The sequence below is a fragment of the Mastigoproctus giganteus genome, chromosome 2 (genome assembly GCF_048544385.1).
Source record: "Mastigoproctus giganteus isolate SK-2022 chromosome 2, ASM4854438v1, whole genome shotgun sequence".
Lineage (NCBI taxonomy): Eukaryota > Metazoa > Arthropoda > Arachnida > Uropygi > Thelyphonidae > Mastigoproctus > Mastigoproctus giganteus.
This window is the reverse complement of record NC_143576.1, coordinates 152,560,938-152,576,622: the sequence shown is the minus strand read 5'-3', so window position 1 is coordinate 152,576,622 and position 15,685 is coordinate 152,560,938. Positions and strand designations below refer to the sequence as shown.

General features: G+C 41.0%; 1 protein-coding gene across 3 annotated transcripts in view; it reads right to left on the bottom strand.

Annotated features, from left to right (window-relative positions):
* LOC150089668 (uncharacterized) overlaps positions 1 to 13,207 on the bottom strand; it is a 316,209-nt gene extending 303,002 nt beyond the window's left edge. For 2 of the 3 annotated variants that reach the window (XM_090368725.1, XM_090368724.1), the window contains exon 1: positions 12,783 to 13,207. In XM_090368725.1, coding sequence (XP_090224851.1) covers positions 12,783 to 12,951 — 169 coding nt within the window. In that variant the 5' untranslated portion in view covers positions 12,952 to 13,207. The remainder of the gene's footprint in view (positions 1 to 12,782) is intronic. The other variant, XM_090368726.1, reaches the window with a different exon arrangement.
* Between the last annotated feature and the right edge of the window lie 2,478 nt (positions 13,208 to 15,685).

Sequence of the window (15,685 nt, the reverse complement as noted above, 5' to 3'; positions counted from 1 at the left end):
GCAAAAGAACTGGATGCAGGGAATAACTTTGATATTATATATTTGGATCTTAGAAAGGCTTTTGATACTGTTGCACATGGAAGACTGCTGCACAAATTGGAGCAGTGTGGCATTGGAGCCAAATTGCTGCTATGGATAAGGGGATGGTTGAGTGGCAGAAGACAGAGAGTGGTAATCAATGGACACTGCTCAACGTGGACTAATGTTATTAGTGGAGTTCCTCAGGGTTGAGTGTTGGGTCTGTTGTTGTTTTCGGTGTTTATGAATGATATTGATGATGGTATATCAAGTTTAATGTCCAAGTTTGCAGATGATACAAAGGTTGGCAGGGTTGTTAAGGACACTACTGACGCTATGCTGCTGCAACAGGATCTGGAAAGGTTGAACAGATGGGCTGAGAGGTGGCAAATGAAGTTTAACATTGACAAATGTAAAGTACTACATATGGGAAACCGTAACCCCAGAGCAACGTATCAACTCTGTGTTACTACACTGACAGTGGTGGAGAATTAAAAGGACCTGGGGGTAATTGTGCAGGCAGATATGAAGTTCTCTGAGCAGTGCAGACGAGCTGCAAGAGTAGCTCATGGTGTCTTGTCAATGATATACAGGAATTTTTCTAGCAGGGATAAGGAGGTGATTATTCCCTTGTATAAGGTAATGGTTAGGCCACATCTTGAGTACTGTATACAGGTCTGGAAGCCTCATTTCAAGAAGGATGTAGAGCTGCTGGAACAGGTACAGAGAAGGGCAACAAGATTAGTGAATGGAACAAAGGGTTGCTCTTACGAAGACAGGCTTAAGTTTTGCAAATTACAGAGTCTGGAGACTAGGCACCGGCGAGGTGATCTGATAGAGGTGTATAAGGCTTTGAATGGTTTAAGCATGCTCAATGCCAATGGGATTCTTCCTCTTGCTCAGAATAATCACCTCAGAGGGCATAAATTCAAATTGAGGAAGGACGGATGTCGGATAGATGTGCGGAAATTTGCCTTTGGCCAGCGGGTGGTTGGTTGGTGGAACCGACTTCCATCATTTGTTGTTGAAGTTGATAGCCTAAACAAATTTAAGGCTCAACTGGACAGGTATTTCGAACGAACGGAGGGGTGAAATGGGAGTGGTGTTTTTTTTTTTTTTTTTTTTTTTGGGTGATGCTGAATAAGCTTGCTTTCTTGCATCATATGCCTCTACTAATGCTAAGGTCAAAGGGAAGGGCTCTAGCCAAGACCTGTAGGGCAACAGTGGTAGTGGTGCTGCAGGCTCTGGTAATGGTTAACAGGATAGTTTTATGGATTGAGTCGATTATGCGTCTATTTATGGCGGTTGATGCCTTGTGATACCAAACCGCAGAGGCGTATGTTATAGCTGGTAGGAATGTCATTTTATAATATAAGAAGAGTACACGAAGTTTAAGTCCCCAGTCACGACGAACCACACATGCTAACAGTGCAGAGTATTTCCTTATCTTTGTTCTTAGATGTGTGAGATGCTGCTTGAAGGAAAGATTACAATCTAATATCACCCCCAGGTACTTAAGCTGGCTTTGGAGTTTCATTGTGGTGTTGTTCTCCTTTATTTGAGGCGGCCTGTGCAGGTCAAGGGAGCCTTTCAGTAAGATTGAGGAGTTGGTGAGATTTTTAGGCAGTGTAAGATGGTCCAGTCCTGTAGTATCTTGATGGCATGGTTTGCTTTTACCTCCAACTGGGTTCTACTGTCAGCAGCAATTTTCAAAATCAAGTCATCAGCAAAAGCTTGGGTTTGGCCGTCACCAAGGTCCATGGCCAGGAACTCATCCAAGACAATGTTCCACAGCAGCGGCCCCAGGACGGAACCCTGGGGGCAACCCCTGCAGACACGGTGGTTTACTCTACCATAGGGTGGCACGACACTAATACTCCTGTCGGTAAGGTAAGAATTGATAGTGAGATACAAGTTGCAGGGAAGGCTGGCCCGCCTTAGTCTTGCCAGGACACCTGGCCACCAAATGGTGTCGAAAGCCCCGGCTAAATCTATGGAGATGATTAGGTAGTATTTACTGCTGGAACTGGCCACACATGCAGCAGATGTCTAAGTGCCTCTACTGTCGAAGACTCGGGCTTAAAGCCAAACTGGGTAGACATGTGCAGTTCACCACTCTTGTAATGTGTGTCAATTCGGGCATATAGCATTCTCTCAAATAGTTTGCTGATCACTGGTAGCAAAGCTATTGGTCTGTAGGTGGTTGGCTGTTGTGGAGGCTTCGTGGCTGTTTTTGGGATCAGCTTCAGTCCCCGCAGTCTTCCAGTTTCTTGGGAAGATGCCTTGATCCAAACAGTTATTAAACAGATTTAGGAGGAGTTCGGGGGTCAGATCCGTTACTTTTTTGATAATTTCCGGTTCGAGATAATCGAGGCCAGGGCACTGAACGGTGGTTCACGGGAGTCAGTGGTGTATATGTCATTTTCTTGGCATATTCTATGCTGTTCAGGTGAAGTAGGCATGGCAGTCTCCAGGAAAATAGTGCCCAGAATATTTGTGATTGACTGTTGCCATGTGGTGGTTTGGCTCCCCTGTGGTGTCACTGTGGTAGAAATAACTTCCCCCTTGGGGAGTTTGTTTGTGATTATCCTATAGACTACCCCCCCCATGGCTCATTATTTCCTGTTATGCCTGCCAAGTTTTCCCAGGCTCTCTGTTTGCTCTTGTTTATCGCATCCATATATCTGTTTCTTGCTTCTCTATAGCGCTCCTTTAGTATCTGGACCTCAGCAGCAGGCCATGTGCGTCTTGCCCATTGAAAGAGTTTTCTTCTTCTCATGGTCTCCCTTCTGAGTTGCTGGATCTCGTGAGTCCACCACAGGACTGCTCCAGTTTGGGATTTCTCCTCTTCATTGATGCATCACTCACCACAAGTATTATTTCCGTTACCCTCTTTTGATTCTCGTCTGGGTCCCCATTCTGGTTTGTTGTTTCCAGGTGTTGGGCCGCAGTGGGCATTAAGACCTCTCTGAACCTTTCCCAGTTCGCCCAGTGGATGGCGAAGCGATTTAGTGTTTGTTTAGGTATCAGTAGCCTGTTTAATGATCTTCTGATTTGGCAGGTAATCACCCTGTGGTCCGAAGTCGTCCACGAGTCTCTGATCAACATAACTTGCAAGGTTTCCCGTGGACAATGTGACATCAATAGTCGCCTCCCACACAATATATTACAAAATGTAGGCATCGGTGTGGTCTGTTCAGGATAGCGAACCGGGAGTTCGAGAGAAAGTCCTCTAAGATCTGTCCATTTCTGGTACCTCTCCTGTCTGGGGTCAGACTGTGCCAGGCTGGTGAGTGGCAGTTTACATCTGCCCCAATTATGATCCTTTAATCAGGGAGCATGTCGGTCAAGGCCTGCAAGTACCTGGTGATGGGTGTGATGTCCTCGCCCGGCCTGCTGTAAAGGGCCACAGCATAGATTTGGCCCAATGACATTAAGATATGGGTACACACCGCCCAGGGTGCACAAAGCTGTGTTGCTTTAGTCACAGTATAATTGGGATTGCGGACCACAACCGCAGCCCAAGGGGTGTCACTCTCGTCATGGACTATTTTGTATGCAGCCGGATATCCGCACACTTGTTTTGAGTGGGTATATGGTTCATGTAGTAGTAGGACGTCAGCTGCTTCCTCGTCCGCTATGACCCTAAGTTGCTGGGCCACTGCTCTAGCTCTCTGCGCGTTATGCTGTATTATTGCAATTTTGGATCTGTTGTACTCTTTAGGGCATCTCTCCATAGTCGGTTGGTTCGTGACTGGTATAACCCTTTTACTTTAAGATAAACTGGACAGTTCGGGTCTCTGATAGAATGCGAATGGTCCATTTTCCCTGCCTTGCAGTTTGTACAGATTGGATCTTGCTCCTTGTTTGGACATGTTTGATATTCATGTCCCCTGCCAGAGCAGTGACTGCAGGTTGATTCTGTTTGTGTACATGTGTGGGTTGTGTGGCCATATTTACAACACCGGAAGCCTTTCGGGACTGCCACATGTTGCTGGAATCGGTGGCATCCCCATTCAATGTAGATTCTCTCTTGATTCTTTAGTTGCTGCCAGACAGTCGGGGCCAGCTCTAGAACCCAGTTTCTGTTTGGTCCTGCCCTAGATCTGATGGAGTACCTGGGCTGCACCAGGGTTCGCTGTTCCTGTAATTGCTGGGGGGTCGGTCTCCGATTTCTGTTTATGATCTCTGTGGCTAACTGTTCCGGGGTTAGGTCTTTGTCAATGTCAAAGACAATGATAGCAGGTCCTCTCTTTTTTGGCAAATCTGCAGTCAAACCCAAGGTGGCAATTTTTGGGTTATCCATTATCGTCTTATGTCTTCGTTTCCCTCCTTTTCAATAACGAGTTCTACATTCCTCGTTTTCCGGATGGACTTTATCTTAGTAGCTTTGAGGTCATCCTTTAGTTCCTTCATCACAGTTGTCTTTATTTCTTCACTAGTTCTCTTTTCCTGGGGGCCACAGGTCTAAGCACAACCAAGTTGGGTGTCATCAAGAGAGGTTGCTTCCTTTTTTGGGGGGCCGCTCTGAGTTTGTTTTCCTTGATTTTGGTTACTCCTCAGCGTTTCAGCATATGTGGGAGCATCCTGTTGCATTTTATTTGCCCCACAGTCTTTATAGGCCTGCAGCCTCGCGGGGAACTTTTCATTTTCAACATAATTCTTGAAAAGGATAGTCTCCATCTTGTTAAAGATTGTGACGATTTGCAACCTCACAAGGGTGGTTATCCTGTTATTCGGTTCTTTAAATATTGATCCCAGTGCTGTTTTGAGAGCCAGTGACTTTTCATAGACAGTGCCCACCAGAAGGGAGGGATCCGTGGGGGGAGTTTCCTGCTCCTTTTCGCTGTTTGTTTCTTTGTTCGCATTTGACATTTTCCTGAGTGTCCTTACTCTCAGTTTGGGAGCGTGTTCCCTACTCTATTTTCGCTGTTAACAGCTTTTTGTTTTTACGCTTGATTTGTGTTTGGGGGGTGGGTCCCTGGACAGGCGTCTTCTGTGTCCTCCTGTTGTTCTAGGGGGGGGGGGGGTTATCTCGTTGTCCTCCCTTTTGGCTGAGTTTCTTTCAGTCTGTGATTTCTGCTATCCATATCAGCAAAGGTCCCGGATAATCGATGTGCGGATTATCGGGGTTGTCAATCTTTTTATCAGTTTGTGGCTGTAATATGCTGGTGAATGATACCTGCTACATGCATATAGGGCAAAGAGAGATTATTTTGTAGGTTTTTAGGGCTTCCAAAGTTTGGCCCGCTCTAATCAAAACGATTATTCTAAACATATCTGCCAGAATATTGCTGTACTGGTTTACATAGGAAAATTTCTTAAAAACTTTTATATCTCTAAAAATAGTTGACGAAAAGTCACAAAAAGGTCACCTGTACATCCAGTCCAATTTCCTCTTTCTTCCAACACCATCTGCAATCAGAAATTCGATGTTTTTCATAATAAAAATAACTTTTTCCACGGAGCTCACTATTCGCATGACTACACTGGTCAGGGTATTCAGCGTCCTAGTTTAAATAGCCGACTGGGCTAGCCAGGTGTGTAAAGTGCCTGCCTGGCAACCCAAAGGTCTGCGACCAAATCCTGCCTCGGGCTTGGATCAGAGTACTGCAAAAACCTTGGGAGATGTATTATAGCATTAGTAGAGGCATATGACGCAAGAAAACAAGCTTATGCAGCATCAGGCAAAAAAAAAAAACAAAAAAAAAAACCCACTTCCACTTCACCCCTCCGATCATTCGAAATACCTGTCCAGCTGAGCCTTAAATTTATTTAGGCTACCAAATTCCACGACAAGGGATGGAAGTCTGTTCCACCAACCAACCATAGCCACAGAAGCCGATGCACAAACAACTAACTAGGGTTAAACGAGGCAGTCAGCGATTCCTGATTTAGGCCTAACATTATTACAACGATAATAAACTAATCTTAACAGTTTACAAAATCTATTAAAATTTATAGCCGAATAACTTACTGACAATTTCTCGACAACAACTGAATTAAATAAAGCAAAATGAATACATTAGGATATTAAATGAAGTGCATCATACTAAAACGTCAACAGTACTAACAACGACACTAGCGACATAGTGAAGTAACAATTTGTTACGGAAATATTTGAACAGTGTTGACTTTCTCTTTTCATCAATCAATTTCCGATAGCCGACAACAATCTTCTCTGGGCCCTGGCGATATGAAAGATTTCATCTAATTCTTTTACTGTTATCTCCTACACAGCAACATTTTCATCTGGCTCATTTAAAAATTAGAATTTTTAAAGGCGAATCTGCACTGACTTTATTAGCGGGAGACAAACAAGTAACACGTCTTCTTCTGATGACTGATGGAACACGCTTAGGCGGGCAGCCAGCAAACGTTTGTTTATTGCCCGTCCGACGTGCCATAAGCTTAACATGCGATTCATATCTTTTTAAACTATCACTTAAAAAAAAAAAAAAGATTGCATTAACTGGAAATTTGCATAGTGTAAAGCAAAAAGTGGTATAATTTTTTCAAATCGTGGTAACTGAAAAATGCGTTAATCGAATTCGCGTTATGCGTGGCTTGGCTATAAATGAATTTATAAATAGGAAAGGAAATGAACTTCCATTTCAAGTAGAGGCTTTACAAGCTCACATTTTTAAATACAGTTCAGTCACTTCTGTAGAAGTAGAAGAATCATTCTCTGTGCATAAAATGATCTTGGATGTTAAGCGCAACAAATTTATAATGAGCCACTTTTGAGAAATATTATTGTGCATTGTAACAAAAATTATATAAGGTGTGAGTGTTTGAAAGGGAAAACTTTTGAAAATAATGTTAAAACTTTATATAAACGGTTTTATTAATGTAACATGTTGCATACAATGTACTGTGTTTCAGTTAATTGTAATAAACAAGTAATAAATGTACAGTGTAATGAACAGGTGCATGTATACTTGCGTGTACACCAATGCTAGGAGTTTAGTAAATAAATTTGATGAATTTGAGGTATTGCTCAAAGCATCAAAGGCAGATATTGTTGGGATATCAGAGACGTGGTGTCACAAACATATAAGTAATGCAGAACTGGAATTGAGGGAGTACAACAGAAAGGATATACAGAATAGGAAGGGGGGAGGGGTTATGCTATTAGTTAAGAAACACATAAAAACCAAGGAAGTGAAGCCAGTTGACATCGCTGGACAGTGCAGTGTTGAGTCAGTTTGGTGTGACATAAGCAATGGGAGATCAAAATTGAGAGTAGGAGTGTGCTATAGGCCTAATGACTCTGTTAAGTATAATAAGAAACTGTACAGGGAAATAGAGTCGGCCAATAAATTAGAGAGTCTTATAATGGGGGATTTTAATTTCCCAGATATTGACTGGAATTTGTGGGTTGGTCACTCACACACATGCAAGGCTTTTGTGGATTTATTGGATGATTGTTTTCTAAATCAGCATGTTCGGGAGGCAACTAGAGGGAGCAATACTCTTGATTTGATTATCAGTAGTGATCCTTCATGCATTAAGAATCTGCAGGTAAATGAACCACTAGGTGGCAGTGATCACAGTGTGCTGAAGTGGGATTTACTCAAAGAGGTAACTACCATTAGGGGTAAAGGGATGGGGTTATTGCTTTCGTAAAGGTGACTGCGATGGACAGACAGTATTTAAATTCTATACAGTGGGACCAACTGATGATGTTACCATCAGCAAATTCAAAATGGGAAGCATTCAATGAACTTATCTTGGAAGCTACTAGGCTTTACATACCAACTAAGAAATATTGTTCAAGGTTTAGGCCTAAGTGGATGTCAGATGAACTAATGAGACATATGGCAGAGAAGAAAAATGCATGGGATACATACAAATTAACACGTGACACAGAAGCCTATGATAGATACAAGTTGATCTGTAACCAAGTTACAAAGGAGGCTAGGCAGGCGAAGGCAGATTACGAGAAATCTTTCGCAAGGGATGCAAAGAAAAACAGCAAAGAGTTCTTTACTTATGTAAACTCTAGAAGGAAGGGGATGAATCCGATTGGTCCACTTGATATCGATAGGTCAATCGTTGATGATCCTACTCAGGTAGCTAACAAACTAAATCGATATTTTGCATCTACATTCAAACATGAGGAGTTATTCAGCGAGGGGAATGCCAGAGGTGTATTCAACTCTGGCAGTAAGCTAGAGAATCTTGTAATAACTGAGAGTAAAGTGGAGGAGAAATTGTTGAAGATAAATACAACAAAGGCACCTGGAGTGGATGGGATCTATCCAGTTATATTAAAGTAGGCAGCAAAGGAAGTAAGCACACCGTTAGACATAATTATGAGAGCTTCCTTGGACTCAGGGGAGGTACCCACAGACTGGAGATGTGCAAATGTAACCCCAATTCACAAAGGAGGATCAAAGGGCGACACAAGTAATTATAGACCTGTGAGCTTAACTTCTGTTCCAGGAAAATTAATGGAAGCACTGGTAAAAGAAGCACTGCAGGATTATCTTGACAAGAATTCAGTTATAGCTCAGACACAGCATGGTTTTGTTAAGGGAAGGTCTTGCCTGACCAATATGATTGGATAGTATGATGTAGTCACAAAAGAATTGGATGCAAGGAATAACTTTGATATTATATACTTGGATCTAAGAAAGGCTTTTAATACTGTTGCACATGGAAGACTGCTGCACAAATTGGAGCAGCGTGACATTGGAGGCAAATTGCTGCTATGGATAAAGGGGTGGTTGAGGGGGAGAAGACAGAGAGTGGTAATCAATGGACACTGCTCATCGTGGACTAATGTTATTAGTGGAGTCTCTCAGGGTTCAGTATTGGGTCCATTATTGTTTTCTGTATTTATAAATGATATTGATATTGGTATATCAAGCTTAATGTCCAAGTCTGCAGACGATACGAAGGTTGGCAGGGTTGTCAAGGACACTACTGACACTATGCTACTGCAACAGGATCTGGAAAGGTTGAGCAGATGGGCTGAGAGGTGGCAAATGAAGTTTAACATTGACAAATGTAAAGTACTACATATGGGAAACAGCAACCCCAGAGCAAAGTATCAACTCTGTGGTACTACACTGACAGTGGTAGAGAATGAAAGGTACCTGGGGGTGGTTGTGCAGGCAGATATGAAGTTTCTGAGCGGTGCAGATGGGCTGCAAGAGTAGCTCATGGTGTATTGTCAATGATATATAGGAATTTTTCTAGCAGGGATAAGGAGGTGATTATTCCCTTGTATAAAGCAATGGTCAAGCCACACCTAGAGTACTGTATACAGGTCTGGAGGCCTCATTTCAAGAAGGATGTAGAGATGCTAGAACGAGTACAGAGAAGGGCAACAAGATTAGTGAATGGAACAATGGGGTGCTCTTACGAAGAAAGGCTTAAGTTTTGCAAATTACAGTGTCTGGAGACTAGGCACCGGCGAGGTGATCTGATAGAGGTGTATAAAGCCTTAAATGGTTTGAGCATGCTCAATGCTGATTGGATTCTTCCTCTTGCTCAGAATAATCACCTGAGAGGGCATAAATTCAAATTGAGAAAAGACAGATGTAGGATAGACGTGAGGAAATTTGCCTTTAGCTAGTGGGTGGTTAGTTGGTGGAATAGACTTCCATCCCTTGTCGTGGAAGCTGATAGCCTAAATAAGTTTAAGGCTCAACTGGACAGGTATTTCGAACGAACAGAGGGGTGAAGTTGAAGTGGTTATTTTTTATTTATTTATTTTTTTTTTTGGCTGATGCTGCATAAGCTTGCTTTCTTGCACCAAATGCCTCTACTAATGCTAATGCTAAGAAATATTGTTCAATATCAGGCCTACATGGATGTTAGATGAACTAATGAGACATATGGCAGAGAAGAAAAATGCATGGGATACATATAAATTAACATGTGACACAGAAGCCTATGATAGATATAAGTTGATCTGTAACCAAGTTACAAAGGAGGTTAGGCAGGCGAAGGCAGATTACGAGAAATCTTTGGCAAGGGATGCAAAGAAAAACAGCAAGGAGTTCTTTACTTATGTAAACTCTAGAAGGGAGGGGATTAATCAGATTGGTCCACTTGATATCGATGGTTCAACTGTTCATGATCCTGCTCAGGTAGCTAACAAACTAAATCGATATTTTGCATCTACATTCACACATGAGGAATTATTCAGGAAGGGGAATGCCATAGATGAAGTAAACACTGGCAGTGAGCTAGATGATCTTGTAATAATTGAGAATAAAGTGGAGGAGAAATTGTTGAAGATAAATACAACAAAGGCACCTGGAGTGGATGAGATCTATCCAGTTATATTAAAGTAGGCAGCAAAGGAAGTAAGCACACCATTAGACATAATTATGAGAGCTTCCTTGGACTCAGGGGAGGTACCCAGAGACTGGAGATGTGCAAATGTAACCCCAATTCACAAAGGAGGATCAAAGGCTGATACAAGTAATTATAGACCTGTGAGCTTAACTTCTGTTCCAGGAAAATTAATGGAAGCACTGGTAAAAGAAGCACTGCAGGATTATCTTGACAAGAATTCAGTTATAGCTCAGACAGCATGGTTTTGTTAAGGGAAGGTCTTGCCTGACCAATATGATTGGATAGTATGATGTAGTCACAAAAGAATTGGATGCAGGGAATAACTTTGATATTATATACTTGGATCTTAGAAAGGCTTTTGATACTGTTGCACATGGAAGACTGCTGCACAGGTTGGAGCAGTGTGGCATTGGTGCCAAATTTTTGCTATGGATAAAGGGATGGTTGAGTGGCAGAAGACAGAGAGTGGTAATTTATGGACACTGCTCATCGTGGACTAATGTTATTAGTGGAGTCCCTCAGGGTCCATTGTTGTTTTCTGTATTTATAAATAATACTGATGATGGTATATCAAGCTTAATTTCCAAGTTTGCAGACGACACAAAGGTTGGCAGGGTTGTTAAGGACACTACTGATGCTATGCTGCTGCAACAGAATCTGGAAAGGTTGAGCAGATGGGCTGAGAGGTGGCAAATGAAGTTTAACATTGACAAATGTAAAGTACTACATATGGGAAACAGCAACCCCAGAGCAACGTATCAACTCTGTGATACTACACTGACAGTGGTAGAGAATGAAAAGGCCCTGGGGGTAATTGTGCAGGCAGATATGAAGTTCTCTGAGCAGTGCAGACGGGCTGCAAGAGTAGCTCATGGTGTCTTATCAATGATATACAGGAATTTTTCTAGCAGGGATAGGGAGGTGATTATTCCCTTGGTCATTAAGGCAATGGTCAGGCCACACCTAGAGTACTGTATACAGGTCTGGAGGCCTCATTCCAAGAAAGATGTAGAGGTGCTGGAATGAGTACAGAGAAGGGCAACAAGATTAGTGAATGGAACAAAGGGGTGCTCTTACGAAGAAAGGCTTAAGTTTTGCAAATTACAGTGTCTGGAGACTAGGCACCGGCGAGGTGATCTGATAGAGGTGTACAAAGCCTTGAATGGTTTGAGCATGCTCAATGCTGATGGGATACTGTTTCTTGCTCAGAATAATCATCTGAGAGGGCATAAATTCAAATTGAGGAAAGACAGATGTAGGATAGATGTGCCGAAATTTGCCTTTAGCCAGTGGATAGTTGGCTGGTGGAACAGACTTCCATCCGTTGTTGTGGAAGTTGATAGCCTAAATAAATTTAAGGCTCAGCTGGACAGGTATTTCGAACGAATGGAGGGGTGAAGTGGAAGGGTTTTTTTTTTTTTTTTGGCTGATGCTGCATAAGCTTGCTTTCTTGCATCATATGCCTCTACTAATGCTAATGCAAAAATTGTAGTGCATATAATCTGATATCTGATAATCAGTCTTCTGTGTGGAGAATTAAAAATAAACAATGAATTGGAAGTGCCAGAGGGAAATCTAGGACAACCTTACCAATCTAAAAGCTATGTGATAAACATTTTAGTTGAAAGACAAATGGAAGAATTTTCCACTGTAGACTGGTTACAAGAAGTCTGAAATCATATCAACCTCATAAGTAAGTGTTCTTATTGACCCTATATATATGGGGGGGGGGGGAATCTTTACCTGAGCTAAAGAATTCGACAAAAACATTTCAGCATTGGGAATCTATAATTTTCTTTGATAAGTCTAAATTTAAGCTCCATGGGAACCGCTACCACATTTGGCATAGCTGCCAGTGACGCTTAGCACTGACTGCATTGAATAAACTGCAAAGTTTACATTGAGTAATGGTTTTGATGATGCATAATAAGTAAAGGAGAGGGCAGAATACACTTATAAATGGCACTGTTCATTGTAACAACTGGAAAAAAAAATTTAAAGGAGACCGTTCTGATTGATATCAGTGCAGGAAACAGAAAATTTTTATTATTCAGAATGACACTGGCACATTGCTGGGCAATGTAAGTTGTAACATTACTCGATCTTAACCCCAGGGGCTCACACCTGGTGAGTATGGGCTTGGCACACCCAGGGTCCTGAGCTGGATACAATTATTCTTCTCTTCTTGGTGATTCCCTTCTACTCTCTCTCTGGGTAATTTGGAAATTTTTTTTTAGCTGGTGCAGCATAAGCCTCAGGCTTCCTTGCACTATATGGCTAGTAATAATAATCATTTCATGCGGTTTGCAGTATAGCGATGAACCCAATACTGAATCTCGACCAAAATTATTAGTTTTTTTGTTGATCAGAAATCCTTTATATATATGTTTTCAGGAAAAAAAAATATAGATATATATATATAGATATATAATTTTTTTTTAATACATTACCTTTGAAAAACTGCAATAAATCAGGCTTAATTTCCCCAGTGTCCTCCGCAGCAAAACGGCAAAACTCCCAACACACAAACTGCGATATGTTCTGCCACAAAGATACAATTTGTTCATCGCATTCATTTTTTTCAGAGGAGTTAATACGAATAATCGCACGTTTCTTCATTATTCAATTTAAGCCTATGCTCCACAAATTACGCCAGCTACAATGGTCTAAAGCCACTATAATAATATGTATACACTGAATAATATTAATGTCAACTTTGTATAACTTATTTAATATTGCGTATTCCGTATGAATTTAAGTTATACTGTTACTAGTACACAGTAGTTACTACTCTGTGAGTATAGTGCCATAATCTACTCAAAAACAATAATCTTATATTCCATAGAGTTGTAACATATCTTACTTCTCTGTGACAGTCAACATCGCGGCCATTTTTGGCTGTCTCCCTATTGCAAAATACATTTCCCTCCATGTACTCAAAAGAAAACCCTTATTCCCTATTGTTTGAAGTTATAAAAGCGTTTACATCATTTTTTGCTTGGATTTTATATTTTCAATAATTCTACATACTTCTGTAAATGGGTATAAGGAATAATTCAATGTTTTATAGAAGAATTTATTTCGCGTTTAAAATCCTTCGGCATGAAACAAGACTCTAACTACCCCAGGAGCTCACATCTGGTGAGTTATGGGCTTGGCAAACCCAGGGTCCTGAGCTGGATATCATCATTCTTCTTTCTTGGTGATTCGCTTCTACTTCTGACTCTCTCTCTCTCTCTCCCAGGGTAACACGGGATTTTTTTTTTTTTGTTGTTGTTGTTTTTTGGCTAGTGCAGCATAAGCCTCAGGCTTCCTTGCGTCTTATGGCTAATAATAATAATAATAATAATAAATAATACTGCAATTCGGATCAGACAGTAAAACCGTGATGAGGAGCAAACTGGTGTTTTGTAAATAATGTTATGAAAATTGCTTCTGATCATCAAACCGACACTAATATATTGAACACCAACTAGATATATTCTGTTCAAGAAGTGCATGTTTGTTGTAGGCAGTTCATAGAATCGCAACAAAGACCATTTGTGGAAGGTATTGTGTATGAGCCAAATTTCTAAAAGACAAACTGAAATGAAACAAGTCCGGAGGAACCCTCAGCATTTATTATCATGATAAAAATGATGATAATAAAAGTGAAGAGTTCCAAGGGACTTGCTTAATTTTCCAAAATATGGTTAAACATTACAGGCTGTTCTAGATGTCTAAAAGTCCTGTTCCTGTTAATAAATAGAGTAAACCAGTAAAATATCTTTTACTGTAATAACAATAAAGGTTTGTTGGGATATCAGAGACACGGTGTCACACGATATAAGCAGTGTACAATTAGAATTTGGGGAGTAAAATGTATACAGAAAGGAGAGACAGCATAGGAAGGGAGGAGGGGGTTATGGTGTTAGTAAAGTAAAACATAAAATCTAAGGAAATACATCCAGTTGATATTAGTGACCAGTGCAATGATGAATCAGTTTAGTGTACTATAGGCACTGGAAAAGGGAACATGAAGGTAGGAGTTTGCTATAGGCCTTGTGACTCAGATAAGTACAACGCACAATTGTGCAGAGAAATAGAGTGGGCCTAAATCAGAATGTAAAAGTAATAGTAATAATAATAACCATAATCGAAGCATATGATGCGAGAAAACAACAAATGAGCTTATGTAGGATCAGGCAAAAAAAAAAAAAAAAAATTCACAAACACATTCCCTCGAAAATTTGATCCAATTCCTCCATGAATTTATTTAAGCTATCAAGTTCCAAAATGATAAATGGAATTTTGTTCCAGCACTTAACCACCCTCTTGCTAAAGGCAAATTTCCGCACATCTATTCAACAACTGTCTTTCTGCAATTTGAATTTATGCCCCCTCAAATTTGTAATCCGAGCAAGCAGAAGAATCCCATCAAAATTCAGCATGCTTCACCCCTTCAAGGTCTTATACACCTCAATCAGATCACCTCGCAGGTGGCTAATGTCCAACTGCTCAATTTGCCCCTATATGATTTTCCTACTTGTGTAGGAACTCATATAAATACTCCTCTGGGAGTGGGACTGGCATTTTACTTATCAAATGCAGGGTCATTAGGCTATTAGGCAACCTGACTTTGTGGGTCACTTGACCTCACAATCTTTTCTCTTCTTCCTGAGGTAGGGTGGGCTCCCCTTTGGGGGGCCCACCCTACCTCAGGAAGAAGAGAAAAGGGCTCCCCTTTGGGGGGCCCACCCTACCTCGCCCTCTTTCTTCTGCTTACTTTCTTTCTTCTCCTCAATCTCTCACCCCTTCTCCATTTAAAAAAAAATATATATATTTTTTTATTAATTTATTATTTTTTTATTATTATTTTTTTATTTTTATTTATTTATTTTATTTTAATTATTTTTTATTTCTTTTTATTTTTTATTTTTTTGTTTATTTTTATTTTATTTTTATTTTATTTTTTTTATATATATATATATTTTTTTGGCCCTCCCCGGGAAGCTGAGGCTAATCCCAGGGTCGGCCAGCCAGAGTTCTCTTCCCACTTACCTGGTCCGGCTCCCAGTGCCAGTGACGGTAACTAGCAGTCTATGGTGTTCCACAGACCCTAGGCTAAGCGGCCAGATGAACAACATAACCCGCACTAAGCAAACACGAACATACACTAACATATGCTATCTGGCCTTGACAGTACTGTCTTACTTCACAAGAGATTCAAATGCGGAGTTGGGCGCAAGCACCGGTGCCGCCTGTCAAAAACACTATGTCACTATGGGACTGCATAGGTGTTTTTGGCTTTAACTGTGGTCCTTCAGTTCAGCTTTGCTTTCAACAGGCTTCTGAGTCTGTGATGGTATTTTTC